This window comes from Schistocerca piceifrons, chromosome 4 (assembly GCF_021461385.2).
Source record: "Schistocerca piceifrons isolate TAMUIC-IGC-003096 chromosome 4, iqSchPice1.1, whole genome shotgun sequence".
NCBI classification, from domain to species: domain Eukaryota; kingdom Metazoa; phylum Arthropoda; class Insecta; order Orthoptera; family Acrididae; genus Schistocerca; species Schistocerca piceifrons.
In genome coordinates this window covers 47,693,089-47,708,665 of record NC_060141.1, presented here as the reverse complement: position 1 = coordinate 47,708,665, position 15,577 = coordinate 47,693,089, and the positions used below count along the sequence as shown (strand labels likewise).

Below are 15,577 nucleotides of genomic sequence, written 5' to 3'. Positions count from 1 at the left end.
ATATTTTCGCATTCGGAGGAGAAAGTGGGTGATTAGAATTTCGTGAGAAGATACCATCACAACGAAGAATGCCTTTCTTTTAACGATGTCCAGCCCAAATCCTGTATCTGTGACACTGTCTCCCATATTTCGCGATAATAAAAATGTGCTGCCCATCTTTGAACTTTTTCGATGTACTCCGTCAATGCTATCTGGTAAGGATCCCACACCACGCAACAGTATTCTAAAACAAGACGGACAAGCGTAGTGTTGGCAGTTTCCTTAGTAGATCTGTTACATTTTCTAAGTGTCCTGCCAATAAAATGCTGTCTTTGCGTAGCCTTCCCCACAACATTTTCTATGTGTTGCTTCCAATTTAAGTTATTCATAATTGTAGTTCCTGGGTATTTACTTGAATTTACAGCCTTTAGATTTGACTGATTTATCGCGTAACCAAAGTTTAGCAGATTCTTTTTAGCACCCATTTGGATGACCTCACACTTTTCATTCTTTCTTTGGTCTTGGATTTTCAGACGATTTCCATTGTAAAAGACTGAGCCCTGGTTTCAATGTAATACCAACATACCCATTTTTCAGCACCTGTTATAATCTTCTTCAGAAGGGCTGGATTATTGTTGTCTTCATTCAGCAATTCCTGGGCGGCTCCCCTCATAGGAGGTTTGAGTCCTCCCTCAGGCATTGGGGTGTGTCATGCTTAGCAGAAGTTAGTTTAAGTTAGATTAAGTAGTGTGTAAGCTTAGGGACCCATGACCTCAGCAGTTTGGTCCCATAAGACCTTACCACAAATTTCCAATTCTTGGGTGACATCTATGTGACATTGGTTTTGGTCAAAGTTCAACAATTTTGGAACAAAATTTGCTGCTATATATTTTATGCCCAGACCACCTGAAAAAATTTCTTGACGTGAGCCAAAAGATATGCCGAAATCATTTGCAAACTCTCTGATGGTGATTCACTGATTTTCCCGAACGATTTCCTTTACTTCTTGCACATTTTCATCGGTAATTGACATGCTAGGGTGTCCAGGACAGTCATGATCTCTAGTATCTTCTTGACCCTCTTCAAAACAATTATACAACTCATAAACTTTCTTTTTAGTCATAGCAGATCCACCGTAAGCCACAGTCAATATTTTGAATGTGGTTCTGCTCTACATTCCATTTTTCAAGCAAAATTTAAAGCGAATTCTTTGATCCATTTGTTTCATAAACAAAAATTCGCTGAGCACTCAAAACCTCGTGTAACCTTTTTGGACTGTCAACAATAAACTAAATATTCAAAACAGCTGAAAATGCGAACATACACCAGGAACATCCGTAACAGCAACATACATTTTTTGTTTTGTTTTGAAAATTGGATGTAAACAGCCTGCGAAATTAACAAATTTCCTTTACTTTTTGGTTACATCTCATCTACAGTTTAATAGTTGTTAATCATTAATACTACTCTTTAACACATCAGAGGTGGCAGAATGGAGCACTGCTTCATATTAGGTTGGTGTAGAAGTTCGTAGTGTTTCTGTTTTGCATGTTGCTATACCAGTTGCTATAGGTTTACTTATCGACTGTCATTTTTATTTGTAGTTCACTGCTGCTATTGTCATTTTGTCACCTGGAGATAGTGACTTGAGCTATGGGTGCTAGAAGTTGGAGCGTCAAGTCGAGAAATCAGAACATTTCTGGCATTCTTCTGTTCAGTTCAGTAGAGGGGTGACAGCAGTGCAGGCAGCCAGAAATATGGGGATAATGTCACTGGACAGAGCAAGCCAAGGAAATGGTTTTCTTGTATTAAGGAGGATCATTTTGACACTAATGACCCTCCACATTCAGGAAGACTTCTGCAATTATTATACTCTAGAACTGGAAAATGTGATGAACTGTGATCATTCCACCATCATGCGACATCTGCATGTAATGGGGAAGATACAAAAATCAGGTGTTTGGGTACCGATGCTCTCAGCCAAAATCACTATAGGGTTGCTGCTTATTCTGTTTGTAGGAAGAATGATTGTTTATATTCCTATGCATATACTGTTATTAATTTCAACAATATGGAAAGGATATACAGCTACTCACCACATAGAGGAGCTGTTGCATCACAGGCACAATGAAAAAGAATGCCAGAAATATTTCGTCTTCTGGACAAATTCATTCTTCAGAACTACAAATTCACACAAGAACATCTCACAAACACATGGCCACTGTGTCTCCAGGCACTAAGGCCTGACTCCAGCTGCACCTGAACTGAGTTACCAAGTAACAATCTAACTGGGAAGTGTGCAGGGATATGCAGGAGAAGGTGTAGCACTGGGACACTTTGCTGGCAGGGTCGTAGAAAGCAAGAGGGGGGAATGGGAGAAGGGAGGAATAGAGAAGAGGAAAGGACTATGTAGGTGAGTTGGTGGAAAAAAAGGCATCTGTAGTTTTTACATATCTAGACTGAAGTGGCGAGTGAAAATTTGTGCCGAGGCCGGGAATCGAACCTGGGACTCCTGCTTACTATTCAATGTGCATTATCCACTAAGCCACCTTGACACAGCGGTTCATATAACTGCACAGATTATCGTGTCACCCTCCTTAATCCAAATTCTCACTGCCACCCCACTGTTTTAAATTCCCCCTTGCATGCAAATACAATTGCCGAGGCTCTCCATGTTCTGGAATAGTACCTTAGAATTGAACGTAAATGGCGGATACAGCCTGAAATCCAAATGGAATGACACAATTTCAGACTTTACCGGTCTCATACAGATATGATTTCATGTATATAGCCTAAAGTGGCGAGTGAAAATTTGTACCAAGGCCGGGAATCACACCTGGGTTTCCTGCTTACAAGGCAGGTGTGTTAGCCACAAGCCAGGAATGTTAGCCACTAAGCCACCCTGGCACCCCTCCCTTCTTGATTCAAATTCTCACTGCCACCCCAGTCTACTTTAAATTCCCCCTTACACATGAACAGAATTTCTGAGGTTCTCCATGTTCTGGAACAGCACCTCAGTATTGAATGTAAATAGGGGATCCAACCTGAAACCCAGGCGCAGGTACTTATACAAATGAAATGACACAATTTCAGAGACTTTAGTGGATGGTACTGTCATGAGAGGAGTGCTCCTTTGTGGCCAGACAGTGGGTGTGTGGGGGATGGTGGGTGTGTTTCTGAGCAAGGTATGGAGGATAGTTACAGTCTGTGAAGGCTTGATTTGACATCCTTGGCATATTTGGAGACTGGTTGCTTATCACTACAGATGCAACAGCCGTGGATCGCTGGAATGTATGGACGCTTTTTGGTGAGGAATGGTGGTAGTTGGTGAAGTGGAAATGTTGCTGGTGGGGGCCAGGTTTGATGTGGACAGAGGTACCAATGAAGCCGATCTTGGAGTGGAGGTCGACGTTGAAGAAGGTAGCTTGTTGGGCTGAGAAGGTTCAGATGAAGTAAATAGGGGATAAGGTATTGAGGTTCTGGAGGAATGTGGACAGGATGTTATCACCTTTGGTCCAGATCATGAAAATGTCATCAATGGATCTGAATCAGGATGGTGCCATGAATGTGCCTTCTGCTGCATCTGAGATTTGTTTGTACATAAAATAATTGTGGTTGAGGATACAGTTGGCCATTGTGACCAGGACGGAGGTTGTAGGTCAGGAGTCAGTTGGATGTTGGGAATTGTACTGTTCACTACAGGCAAAGCCATGAGCACTGGGGATGTTAATGTAATGGGAGGTAGAATCAATAGTGATGAGCATGGCACCAGGCAATATAGGAATAGGAACTGTGGAAAATCGGTATAGGAAATGGTTGGTGTCTATTATGTAGGAGGGGTAGATTACTGATAATAGGATGGAGACTTGCTTTGTGGGAGCACACAAAGAGCCACAATGGGGCATCCTGGGTGGTTAGGTTTATGTACTTTAAGAAAGTTGTGCAAGGGAGGAGTGCAAAGAATGGTGGGGGATGGAAAGAGACAGACTCAGGGGAAAGATTCCGGGATGGACAGAAGGATTAGAGGAGGGACTGGAGATTTTTCTGGATTTCTGGTATTCAGTCTCTGTAGCAGAGCTTGTAGGTGGACACATCTGATGGCTGGCAGAGTTTCTCTACAAGGTAATCCCTGCAGTTCATAAGTACAGTGGTAGCGCCTTTGTTGGCAGGTAGAATTATATGTTCAGAATCAGTTTTTAGGTGGGTGATTGTGGTTCTTCCTGCAGATGTGAGGTTGGTTTCCATTTGAGGGATTTGGGGAATGATGGTGAGGCAAGGCTCGAGGTTTGGATATCCTAGACAGTTAACAGTGAGTGATTTGGGAGGAATGGGGATGGATCACAGTTGGATGAAAGAGTAAACTGAGTCAGAGTAGGGTTAGTATTGGTTCTGTATTGAGTTTGATTGGCACAGTTAATGGCAAAAAGAGTGTTACCACATTAGGGACAAGGAGAAGGTCTTTGAAAAGCACAGTGTGACTGAATTTGGGAGTGGGTCAAAAGGTACGGCCATTGAAAAGGACTGTTACTTCTGTGGTACTGAGGATTTGAGGACAAGTTCATGACTGTGTTGCGGGGCAGTTTAGAATCTGGATTCTGTAGAGTGGCAGGTGGAATTTTTTGAGGGTGTGGATAGATGTAGTAGTTTTGGAAGGCATGGTTTGGTGGCCATGAGAAGATGTGGGGGAGGTTTCATGTATGTTTTTGCAGTGGTGATGGATAATGATAGTCCAACATGTGAGTATAAGGTGAACATATTGGACAATTTTTTTGAGGTGGTATTGTGCATGTTACTCTAGTTCCTGGAGGGCAAGGGTTTTAATCAAGGAAATGGGATGCAGGAATTTAGACTGTAAGGCAGGATGTTTTACAAATGGAGTTGAGTTAGTGCAAGGAGGTTTGGGCCTGATTTATTTGATTTTACAGGACTAAGTTGGCGAGGGCCACGGACTGACTTAATTTGAACAGACAGAGGTCATTCTGGAAGGAGAGGCAGCAGCTGGAGATCAACAATTTTATGATCAGGCCATTTGGGGGAATTCCACATGTTAGACAACACAAGAACAGTATGTGGGACTGGTTTATGGCTAGGGATAGGGATAATTTTTTATACTAGTGCATTTGCAAGGGCCAAGGCTCCAATGTGGAGGATAAAAACACACAAAAATACATAAAATAATGTAACACATCAAGGGAAAGTAGTAATGATGAGAACAACATAAAATTGTCTTTAATATGGGATGAGGTCAAAGTGAAAAAAATAAATAAAAATACAATAGAGTGGGACATGGGTCAGTGGGTGGATATGTGAGAAAGGAGAGGGCACCAGATGTAATGGCATTAGGTGAGTCAGTAAGATGCTAGCTTGAATAATGGAGTAGGGGAAGGGGGAGTAGGTGTGTGGTGCAACAAAACAGGCCTACACTGATACAGCAAAACACATGAAAATATGCAAGAATGAAGGCAAGTGATTTAATTTGAAGTACCAGAAACAATATCGGTGAGAAGAATGAGAAGCATGAGACACTGCCCCTGTACGCTAAACAGACATGTAGCCATGTGCTGTGTGCAGACAAAACAGTTCATATGGTGATGTATGCACTACAGTTGTCAAAAATAAAACCTAAGAAAGTACACTACGTGATCAAAAGTATCCAGACACATGGCTGAAAATGACTTACAAGTTCGTGGCGCCCTAATGACTTACAAGTTTGTGGCACCCTCCATCGGTAATACTGGAATTCAATATGGTGTTGGCCCACCCTTAGCCTTGATGACGGCTTCCACTCTCACAGGCATACGTTCAATCAGGTGCTGGAAGGTTTCTTGGAGAATGGCAGCCCATTATTCTTGGAGTGCTGTGTTGAGGAGAGGTATCGATGTCGGTCAGTGAGGCCTGGCACGATGTCAGCATTCCAAAACATCCCAAAGGTGTTCTATACAATTCAGGTCAGGACTCTGTGCAGGCCAGTCCATTACAGGGATGTTATTGTCGCATAACCACTCCGCCACAGATCGTGCATTATGAGTAGATGCTCGACCATGTTGAAAGATGCAATCGGCATCCCTGTACTGCTCTTCAATAGTGGGAAGCAAGAAGGTGCTTAAAACATCAATGTAGGCCTATGCTGTAACAGTGCCATTCAGAACAACAAGGGGTGCAAGCCCCCTCCATGAAAAACATGACCACACCATAACATCACCACCTCCGAATTTTGGTGTTGGCACTACAGACGCGGGCAGATGATGTTCACCGGACATTCGCCATACCCACACCCTACCACTGGATCGCTACATAGTGTACTGAGATTTATCACTCCACACAACATTTTTCCACTGCTCAATCATCCAATGTTTACGCTCCTTACACCAAGTGAGGCATCATTTGGCATTTCCCGGCGTGATGTGTGGCTTACAAGCAGCCACTCGATCATGAAATCCAAGTTTTCTCACTTCCTGCCTATCTGTCATAGCACTTGCAGTCAATCCTGATGCAGTTTGGAATCCCTGTGTGATGGTCTGGATAGATGTCTGCCTATTACACATTAAAACCCTCTTCAACTGTCAGCAGTCTCTGTCAGTCAACAGACGAGGTTGGGCTGTACGCTTTTGTGCTGTACGTCTCCCTTCACGTTTCCACAGCACTATCACATCAGAAATAGTGTACCTAGGGACATTTAGGAGTGTGGAAATTTCACATACAGACGTATGACACAAGTGACACCCAATCACCCGACCACGTTCAAAGTCTGTGAGTTCTGCAGAGTACCCCATTTTGCTCTCTCACGATGTCTAATGGCTACTGAGATTGCTGATATGGAGTACCTGGCAGTAGGTGGCAGCACAATGCACCTATTATGAAAAACGAGAGGTGTAGAGGCAGAAAAGGGCCAACGGCCTTGCTGCAGTGGTAAGACTGGTTCCTGTCAGATCACCGAAGTTAAGCGCTGTCAGGCTGGGCTAGCACTTGGATGGGTGACCATCTGGTCTGCCGAGCACTGTTGGCAAGCGGGGTGCACTCAGCCTTTGTGAGGCAAACTGAGGAGCTACTTGATTGAAAAGTAGTGGCTCCGATCTCGGAAACTGACATACCGCCGGGAGAGCGGTGTGCCGACTACATGCCCCTCCGTATCTGCATCCAGTGACACCTATGAGCTGAGGATCACACAGCGGCCAGTCAGTACCGTTGGGCCTTCATGGCCTATTCGGGAGGAGTTTAGTTTAGTTTTTACAGGCAGGAAAGGAGAGTCACTGAGAAGAGTAATGTGACAGAGAATAGGACTACCTTTACACAACCATCCCCAATGGTCATGGCCTTACTGCTACTGAACACTACATTTTCTAATGTCCAACTGACTCCATACCTGCAATTTCCTTCTCGGTCATTGTGGTCAATGTTATCCTCACAGACAGCAACTTCTCCTTTGAAGGAATCAACTACAAACAAATTTGTGGTACAGCAATGGGTACCCGCATGGCACCATCCTATGCTAACTTATTCATGAGCCATTTAGAAGAATCCTTCTGAACAATGCAGAATCCCAAACTCCTCATCTGATTCAAGCTATTGACAACAAATTCATGGTTTGGACTGAGGGTGGAGACACCCGATCCACATTTGTCCAGAACTTCAACACTTTCACCCTATTCACTTCACCTTGTTCTCTTTGCTAAAAAAGCCACCTTCCTTGATGTTGACCTCCACCTCAAGGTTGGCTACATTGGTACCTCCATTTCAACAGATACCATTCATTGCACACCAAGAAGTCTCTTCCATACCTGGATGGTCAGTGTATCTGTAGTGACAAACAGTCTGCATACAAATAAACCAAGGGTCTCACTGACATCTTTACAGACCGTAATTACCTCAAAACTTGTCCAGTAAATACATCTCATTTGACTTTCTCACCAGTCACCTATCAGCCTTCACATACAATACTAACTGTCTGGCCACAAAAGGGCATTCCTCCTGTGACTCGGTGCCACCAAGGACTGGAGCAACGGAGTTACATTCTCTGCTAGTGTTTCAATTACCTCTCATTGTGCCCTGAAATGAGAAATATCCTCCCCAGCCCTCTCACAGTGGTATTCTGCCATACATCCAACCTATGCAATATCCTTCTCCATCCTGTTCCCAAATGCTTGCTGGAATAACATTGCCACAGGCAGAGCTTGAGTAGTATGCATTTCTGCTGCTAGGCATGTATAGCACAACCAATTTCCAGTTCAGTGCTGTTGACCGGACTTGTCACATTCATTTGCAGTGCCTGTTTTTGCTACTGCTGTTTTGTTCTTGTTTCTTTTTTTTTATGACAGCAAATTTAAGTCAACAATGTGCAGCAGTGAAATTTTGTTTTCTACTTGGTAACAATGTTGCTGAAACTGTTTTAATGTTGAAAACAGAGTATCAAGATGATGCTATGGGAAAAACTCAAGAGTAAGAGTGGTTTGCTTGATTTAAAAATGGCAACATGTTGATTGATGACAAACCTCATTCTGGATGTCCATCAACTGCCCGAATCGACAAAAACAGTGAAAAAATTCGAGAGCTTGTGCTCTCAGACTCTCAACAGACAACTGATCAACTGTCAGACATTAGCGCATTATCTTGGAGCTTGGTTCAGAGAATTTTAGAGGAAGATTTGGGAATTTGTGGCAGACAGGAGACTGGTTCTTCCACTACGACAATTCTCCAGCACACACAGCCCTCTCTCTTAAACCGTTTTTGGTATGGCTCTGCTGCCCCACACACCTTATTCATATGACCAGAGTCTGTGTGACTTTTTCTTATTTCTACACATGTATAGGGGCATGAAAGGATGCTGATCTGACAACACTGAAGAAGTCAAGAGAAAAATGAGGGAGGAGCTGTCGGCCATGACAGCTAACGATGACTACAAAAAATGTTTCAAATAGTGGAAGCACCGGTGGGACAAATGTATTAGTTGTAATGGGGTATTTTGAGGGGGATAAGGTTGTTTTGTAAAAAATTTGAAAATATATAGCTTTTAAAAAATAATTCCTTTTTTTTTTTTTTTTTGGGGGGGGGGGGGGGGGGATACCACCTCATATGAGCAAGACCTTCCCCATGTATCTTCCCACTGGCATCTACTCCATTTCTGTCACTAAAATCTCCTACTCCACCAAAGACAGGGTCGCCTGTGAAATAAGCTATGTGATATATCAAATTAGCCACACCCTCTGTGCTACAGTTTGCGTGGGCATAACAATTAACAAGCTGTTTGTCTGCATGAATGGCCACCACCAAACTGCAGCTAGAGACAGCTGGACCACCCAGTTGCTGAACTTGCTGCTCAACATGATGTGTTTCAATTTAACAACTGCTTCACACCCTGTATTGTCTTAATTCTTCCCACCACCACCAGTTTTTATGAACTGAGCAGGTGGGCACTCTTCCTACAACATATCCTTAGTTCCCTTCCCCCTATAGCCTCAGCCTTCACTAGTTCCTATCTTCCACATGCTTATCCCATTCCCTGCTTCCACTCCGGTACTACACATGCCATTTGTCCCACCAGCTCACCTACATAGTCCACTCCCCTACCCTCCCTTTCCATGTCCTGGCCTAGCCTCCCAATGCTACACTTAGCTATCCTACCCTGTCGCCACCACATCCATGCACACTCACACTGGTAGCACGAGTATTCTCCCCCACCCCTATGCCACTATCCCTCACTCTCCTTGCACTATGCCTCTTCCTTACCAACCAATCCCCCTCCCTGGAGAAAAGGTGAGGAGTGCCAATCAACAACAACATAACACAGTCATCAGTTCAAAAACCTTTCATTCCAGTCACAAGACAGTTAAGATATTCCACTGAACGTTTTCATGTGGTAATAAAGCAGAATTAATCCAATGGCTGTTTTAAGCACTACAGTGTTTTATGAGGCATGTTCTTATTGGAGGTGGTATGCTGAGACTGACTAAGTCTGCCTGGCTACCTCAATCAATGCTGTTTAAGATATCATGAAGGGAGAGAGCATGTGAGTTGTAAGTGATGAATATTTTCAGAATCCATGTTGATTCCTTGGAAAATGTCAATTTGTTCTAGGTAGGTCATTATATTTGAATTTAGAATAAGTTCTGGAACTCTGCTACCTGTGGAGATGACTAATACAGGATGCTAAATCAATGGACCAATTCTCCTGCTTTATTTGCTCATAGTTAAGATTTGTGCTCATTTTTAAATACAAGCAATAGTATGCTGCTCACAGGATTTGTGGACAGTCATTGTCAACAGTGGAACTTGGTCACCTATAAAATCTTTACAGAATCGGAAGGGGACAGTTGAGTCTCTGGGCTTGCTGAATTAATATCCCACCACAAACACTCAATGAGTTTTTTATTAATTCAGTGAAAGAAATAGGAGACGCAATTATCAAACCAGACATTAGTGCATCAGAGTTACTCTCCCAAAATTGGGGTAGACAGTCACTAAATACAAGCATGGTAACCTTCTCCGAAGTATCGCCTAGATATGTACAAGGGGTCATAAAACAACTGAAATCATCTGATAGCTTAGATATATATGGCATATCATGCAACCTGCTAAAAAAAGTGTGTGACCGCATTCTCTACCCCTTAACCCATTGCATAAACAAGTGCTTACTTGAGGGATATTTTCCTGATGAGTTAAAACTGTCTAGGATCGTCCCAGTATACAAAAAGGGAGATAAAGACTCTCCATCTAGCTACAGGCCTATTTCAATAGTACCCGCATTGTCCAAGGTAATGGAATGCATCATGTACCAACAATTATCATCTCACTTTGAGAATCTAGGAATAATTAATGCTACACAATACGGGTTTAGGAAGAATCTGTCGACCACTGATGCAATCAACACGGTAGTCAGTTACATCCTCAAAGTTTTTGAGAACAAAGGCTTTGCTCAGGTCTCAATCTGTGACCTAAGCAAGGCCTTTGACTGTGTTGAGCACATGCCACTACTAGAGAAACTAGAATTCTACGGCACCAAAGAAAACAGTCTCAGACTATTAAAAGCTTATCTCAACAACCGTAAACAGGTAGTTTGTGTTGATAAGGAAATGTCAAACATAGAAAATGTTAAAGTAGGTGTGCCTCAGGGATCTGTACTGGGGCCCTTCCTGTTTCTGATAATGATCAATGACCTCCCCTCGTTTATTAGATCCACCACTGTATTGTATGCAGATGATACGACTTTTCTCCATAGCGGTAACAATCTTAATGATCTTAAAACGTGTGCTGAAAATACACTCACTCATGCAGCATATTGGTTCAGAGCAAATGGTTTCCTGCTAAATGAAAATAAAACTCAGCAGATAATCTTCACTCTAACAGACAAGCCACTATCTGATGACCCTAGTTCTGTTAAATTCCTGGGAGTTTATTTAGACGAAAAGTTATCCTGAGGCCAACATGTAAACTATGTTAGTAGTAAACTATCTAGTGTAATTTATTTATTAAGACAACTCAGAAATTGTGTACCTGAAACATACATCAGATCATCTTATTTTGCATTTTTCCAGAGTATAATATCCTATGGCATTATCTTGTGGGGTAACTGTAGTCATATACATGACATCCTATTATTGCAGAAGAAAGCCATTAGGATAATTACAAATTCTTCACATAAGGCTCACTGCAAACCCTTATTTACTAAACAAAAAATTATGACTGTAATAAACCTCTATATATACAATGTCTTAATCTTTACGAAGAAGAACCTACAAGATGTGAAACGTAGAGAAAATGTACATTGTTACAACACAAGAAGCATCAAACACATATACACGCCTTACCACAGACTATCAAAATCAATAAATAGCTATGAAGTCACAGGGCACAAGCTATTTAATAAGCTGCCACATGCCATACAGGATCTTCCTGAACATACATTCAAAGAAAGACTGCATGAATGGTTTATTGCCCATCCGTTCTATGGTATCAATGAATTCTTCAACTGTAAAATGCAGTAATCCAACAGATTACCCACTGTACATTTATTGTAATATAAGCTAAAATATTTCAGTAGTCAATACCTTATCACACTGTATTATAAATTGTAACTTCATTTGACGTTGTCAATTGCTGTTATGGCCTAAAGACAATAAAATCTTTATTATTTATTATTATATTTTAGTGACTTGAGCTGCTTTTCAACACCACTAGTACTGATTGCTCTATCATTTTTCCTCCTTCAAAGGTGTGGCTGCTGAATGACAAGAACATTACCTGATTTTATTTTGTGGTGGAACATTTGCATTCTTTGTTTTCTAGTTATTGTGAAGCTTTATAAACAAGAAGTGTTTCTGGAAACTTCATTAAAGCATCTATTTTCATTTCTGAGTGATCAAAGTGTATTATTACAATATTATGAGAAGGAAAGTTGCTACCCACCATATAGCAGATAGGCACAACAAAAAGACTGTCACAAACAAAGCTTTCGCGTTTGCGTGCGCACATGTGTGTGTGTGTGTGTGTGTGTGTGTGTGTGTGTGTGTGTGTGTGTGTGTGTGTGTGTGTGTTTTGTTAAATATAGCAAATCCATTTAATTTTATGGGACTAAGGCATAACTTTTTGCAAATGTACCTATTCATCATTGAAATTCTTGCTAATTGCAAATCAATTATAAATATTAATTATTTATTTACTAAATTTGTGTACTCTACATTATTATTCAAAAAAATACTGTTCTGTTCTCTATATTACTAAAAAATTTGTGTCTTTTTTCTCACAGCTTTTAGTAGAAATAATTATTCTAAAGTATCTAAACAAGGCCACCATGGAATCACATAACAATAGGCAAAATGTGTGAGGGACTATCATAAATTTCAATAAAGTTTCTGAAGTGAGTTCATTTATAATTCAAAACTGAAATGTCCAAACTGTTACAGGTCCAGAAAATTTTGGGAAAATGTGGCTCTTTTTCGGCTGTCGCCATCAATCACTAGATCTTTACAGAGAAGAAAAGACATGTTTGGTGGAAGATGGTGTGCTGGACAAAGTATATCTTGCCCTCTCACGTGAGGCTAATGTGCCAAAGGTAAGAAACATATGTTATCAGATATACAGGACTATTTTTATAGGACTCCTATTAAGGGCTGCTAGGATTGTAGCTGGGACTTAGTAGAGCACGTTTTTATTGGGAACCCACATTCAGGAATGTACTATTTGGATATAAAATAAGTATAAATAACAGATCACCTTCAAATCTACCGTTTCATGGTATAAACGCAGCAGGGACAATGAGTTCTGACCTACCTTCTCTAAAGGAGGCCATGGCATGGGCAACATTTCAAGCATTCATTCTCAGGCCCTCTTCCATGTGTCAAAGAGTGTCATCTTCGAAGTCAAAAGCAAAGTATGTCCGTGGAGCACCACTGTCAACCACTCCTAGTTTCTGAATGTATCAATTTCTCACAGAACTACAACTGTTTAGTCAATAGGGACTGATAAAGGCCGATTCTTTTCAGTTTTTTTTTTCATACCATGAAGTGCAAAAGCTGAAACTTTTTTTATATCCAAATGGTACATTTCCAGACATTGGTTCATTATCAAAACTTAAGTCTGCTCCATAAACCCTAGAAGCCTGTAGCCTAATAGGAATTGTGAAATACCATATATATATATAAATTATACAAGCTGCCTTATCAATACAATGATTGTCCAGATTGCATAACTATCAAGCTTCAATGCTTGGTTCTGAATGTATCTGTCAGGCAAACTGCCACTATTGCTGGGTCGCAATCTAGCTGAATCATACTGTACATAACTATAAGATATGTAATATTGCTACTATGAATAGCAGTTAACAACCACAATGAATATATAGCATTATGTCTTGTACTTATGTGTTTAAATACACTGAAGAGACAAAAGTCATGCAATAGTGATATGCACATACACAGATGGTGGTACAATCGTGCACACAAGGTATAAAAGGGCAGTGCACTGGTGGAGCTGTCATTTGTTCTCAGATGATTCATGTGAAAAGGTTTCCAAAGTGATTGTGGCCGCATGATGGATATTAAGAGACTCTGAATGTGGGATGGTAATTGCAGCTAGATGCATGGGGCATTCCACTTTGGAAACCATTAGCAAATTCAGTATTTTGAGATCCACAGCGTCAAGAGTGTGCCGAGAATAGCAAATTCCAGGCATACCTCTCACCACGGACAACACAGTGGCCAATGGCCTTCACTTAATGAGTGACAGCAGCAGTGTTTGTGCAGAGATGTCAGTGCTAACAGACAAGCAACACTGTGTGAAATAACAGCAGAAATCAATGTGGAATGTATGATGAACGTATCCATTAGGACAGTGCACAAAGTTTGGCATTAATGGGCCATGGCAGCAGATGATCAACGTGAGTACCTTTGCTAACAGCATGATATATCTGCAGTGCCTCTCCTGGGCTTGTGACAATATCGGTTACATCCTAGACAACTGAAAAACTGTGGCCTGGTCGGATGTGCCCCAATTTCAGCTGATAAGAGCTGATGGCAGGGTTCAAGTGTGGTGCTGACTCTATGAAGCCATGGACCTGAGTTGTCAACAAGACAAAGTGCAAGCTGGTGGTGGCTCCATAATGCAGTGGCTGTGTTTACATGAAATGGCTGAGTCCTCAGGTCCAGCTGAACAGGTCATTGACTGGAAATGGTCATGTTCGGCTACCTGGACATCATTGGCAGCAATACGTGGACTTTGTGTTTCCAAACAATGGAATTTTTATGGATAGCAATGCATCATGTCACCAGGCCACAACTGGTCTGGACAATTCGAGTGAATGATCTAGCCACCCAGACCACCCAACATGAATCCCATGCAACATTTATGAGACATAATTGAGAGATCAGTTTGTGCACAAAATCCTGCACAGGCGACACTTTCGCAATTATGGATGGCTACAGAGACAACATGGCTCAATATTTTTGCACGTGGCTTCCAACGACTTGTGAGTCCATGCCATGTCGAGTCGCTGCGTTACGTCAGGCAAAAGGAGGTCCGACATGACTTTTGTCATGTCACTGTATTCCAACTTCAGAAGACAAATACATTAACCAGAACAGATGGTTTTAAATATTACCTATGAGAAGAAGAGGAATGTATCTGAGAGCTGCAATTGAGATTCACCACATAGACACAGATGATGTGCTGCAGGATGAAAGTTAGTTTGTTGGTTAGCTGGAAGAAAAAAGAAAAGAGAGAGTTAGCAAAGGAAAGAGAAACAGACGCTCATCACAGGGATGTAAAGAATTTGGCAAGAATAACAAGTGAAAAACAGGTTCATAGTAAACGTTATAAAATTGCATAGGTTAATGTAACATGTAACAGAATTGTGAATCAGAAAAGCAAATGGAGGATAAAGAGCAGGATAAGGCATCAGCACCATTTCAGGTAAAAATGATGGAAAACTTGCAGGAGGCACAGAGAAGAGAAAAGTGAACAAAATAACAACAACATGAATGATCTAGTTTATTGTGCTCATTCTGATAGGGTATCACGTTAACTACCTTCACGACAACATATCATCTACATATACCACTAGGGTTAGATAGCAGCATTCCAAATAAATGGTAACAGATTACAGAAAAAG

The 15,577-nt window shown here is 41.5% G+C and overlaps 1 protein-coding gene across 1 annotated transcript in view; it reads left to right on the top strand.

Moving 5' to 3' along the window:
- LOC124795583 (nitric oxide synthase, salivary gland-like) overlaps positions 1-15,577 on the top strand; it is a gene marked incomplete at its 5' end in the record, with an annotated part of 162,318 nt that overhangs the window by 126,934 nt on the left and 19,807 nt on the right. Inside the window, one exon of the mRNA XM_047259655.1 lies at positions 12,876-13,024. Coding sequence (XP_047115611.1) covers positions 12,876-13,024 — 149 coding nt within the window. The remainder of the gene's footprint in view (positions 1-12,875; positions 13,025-15,577) is intronic.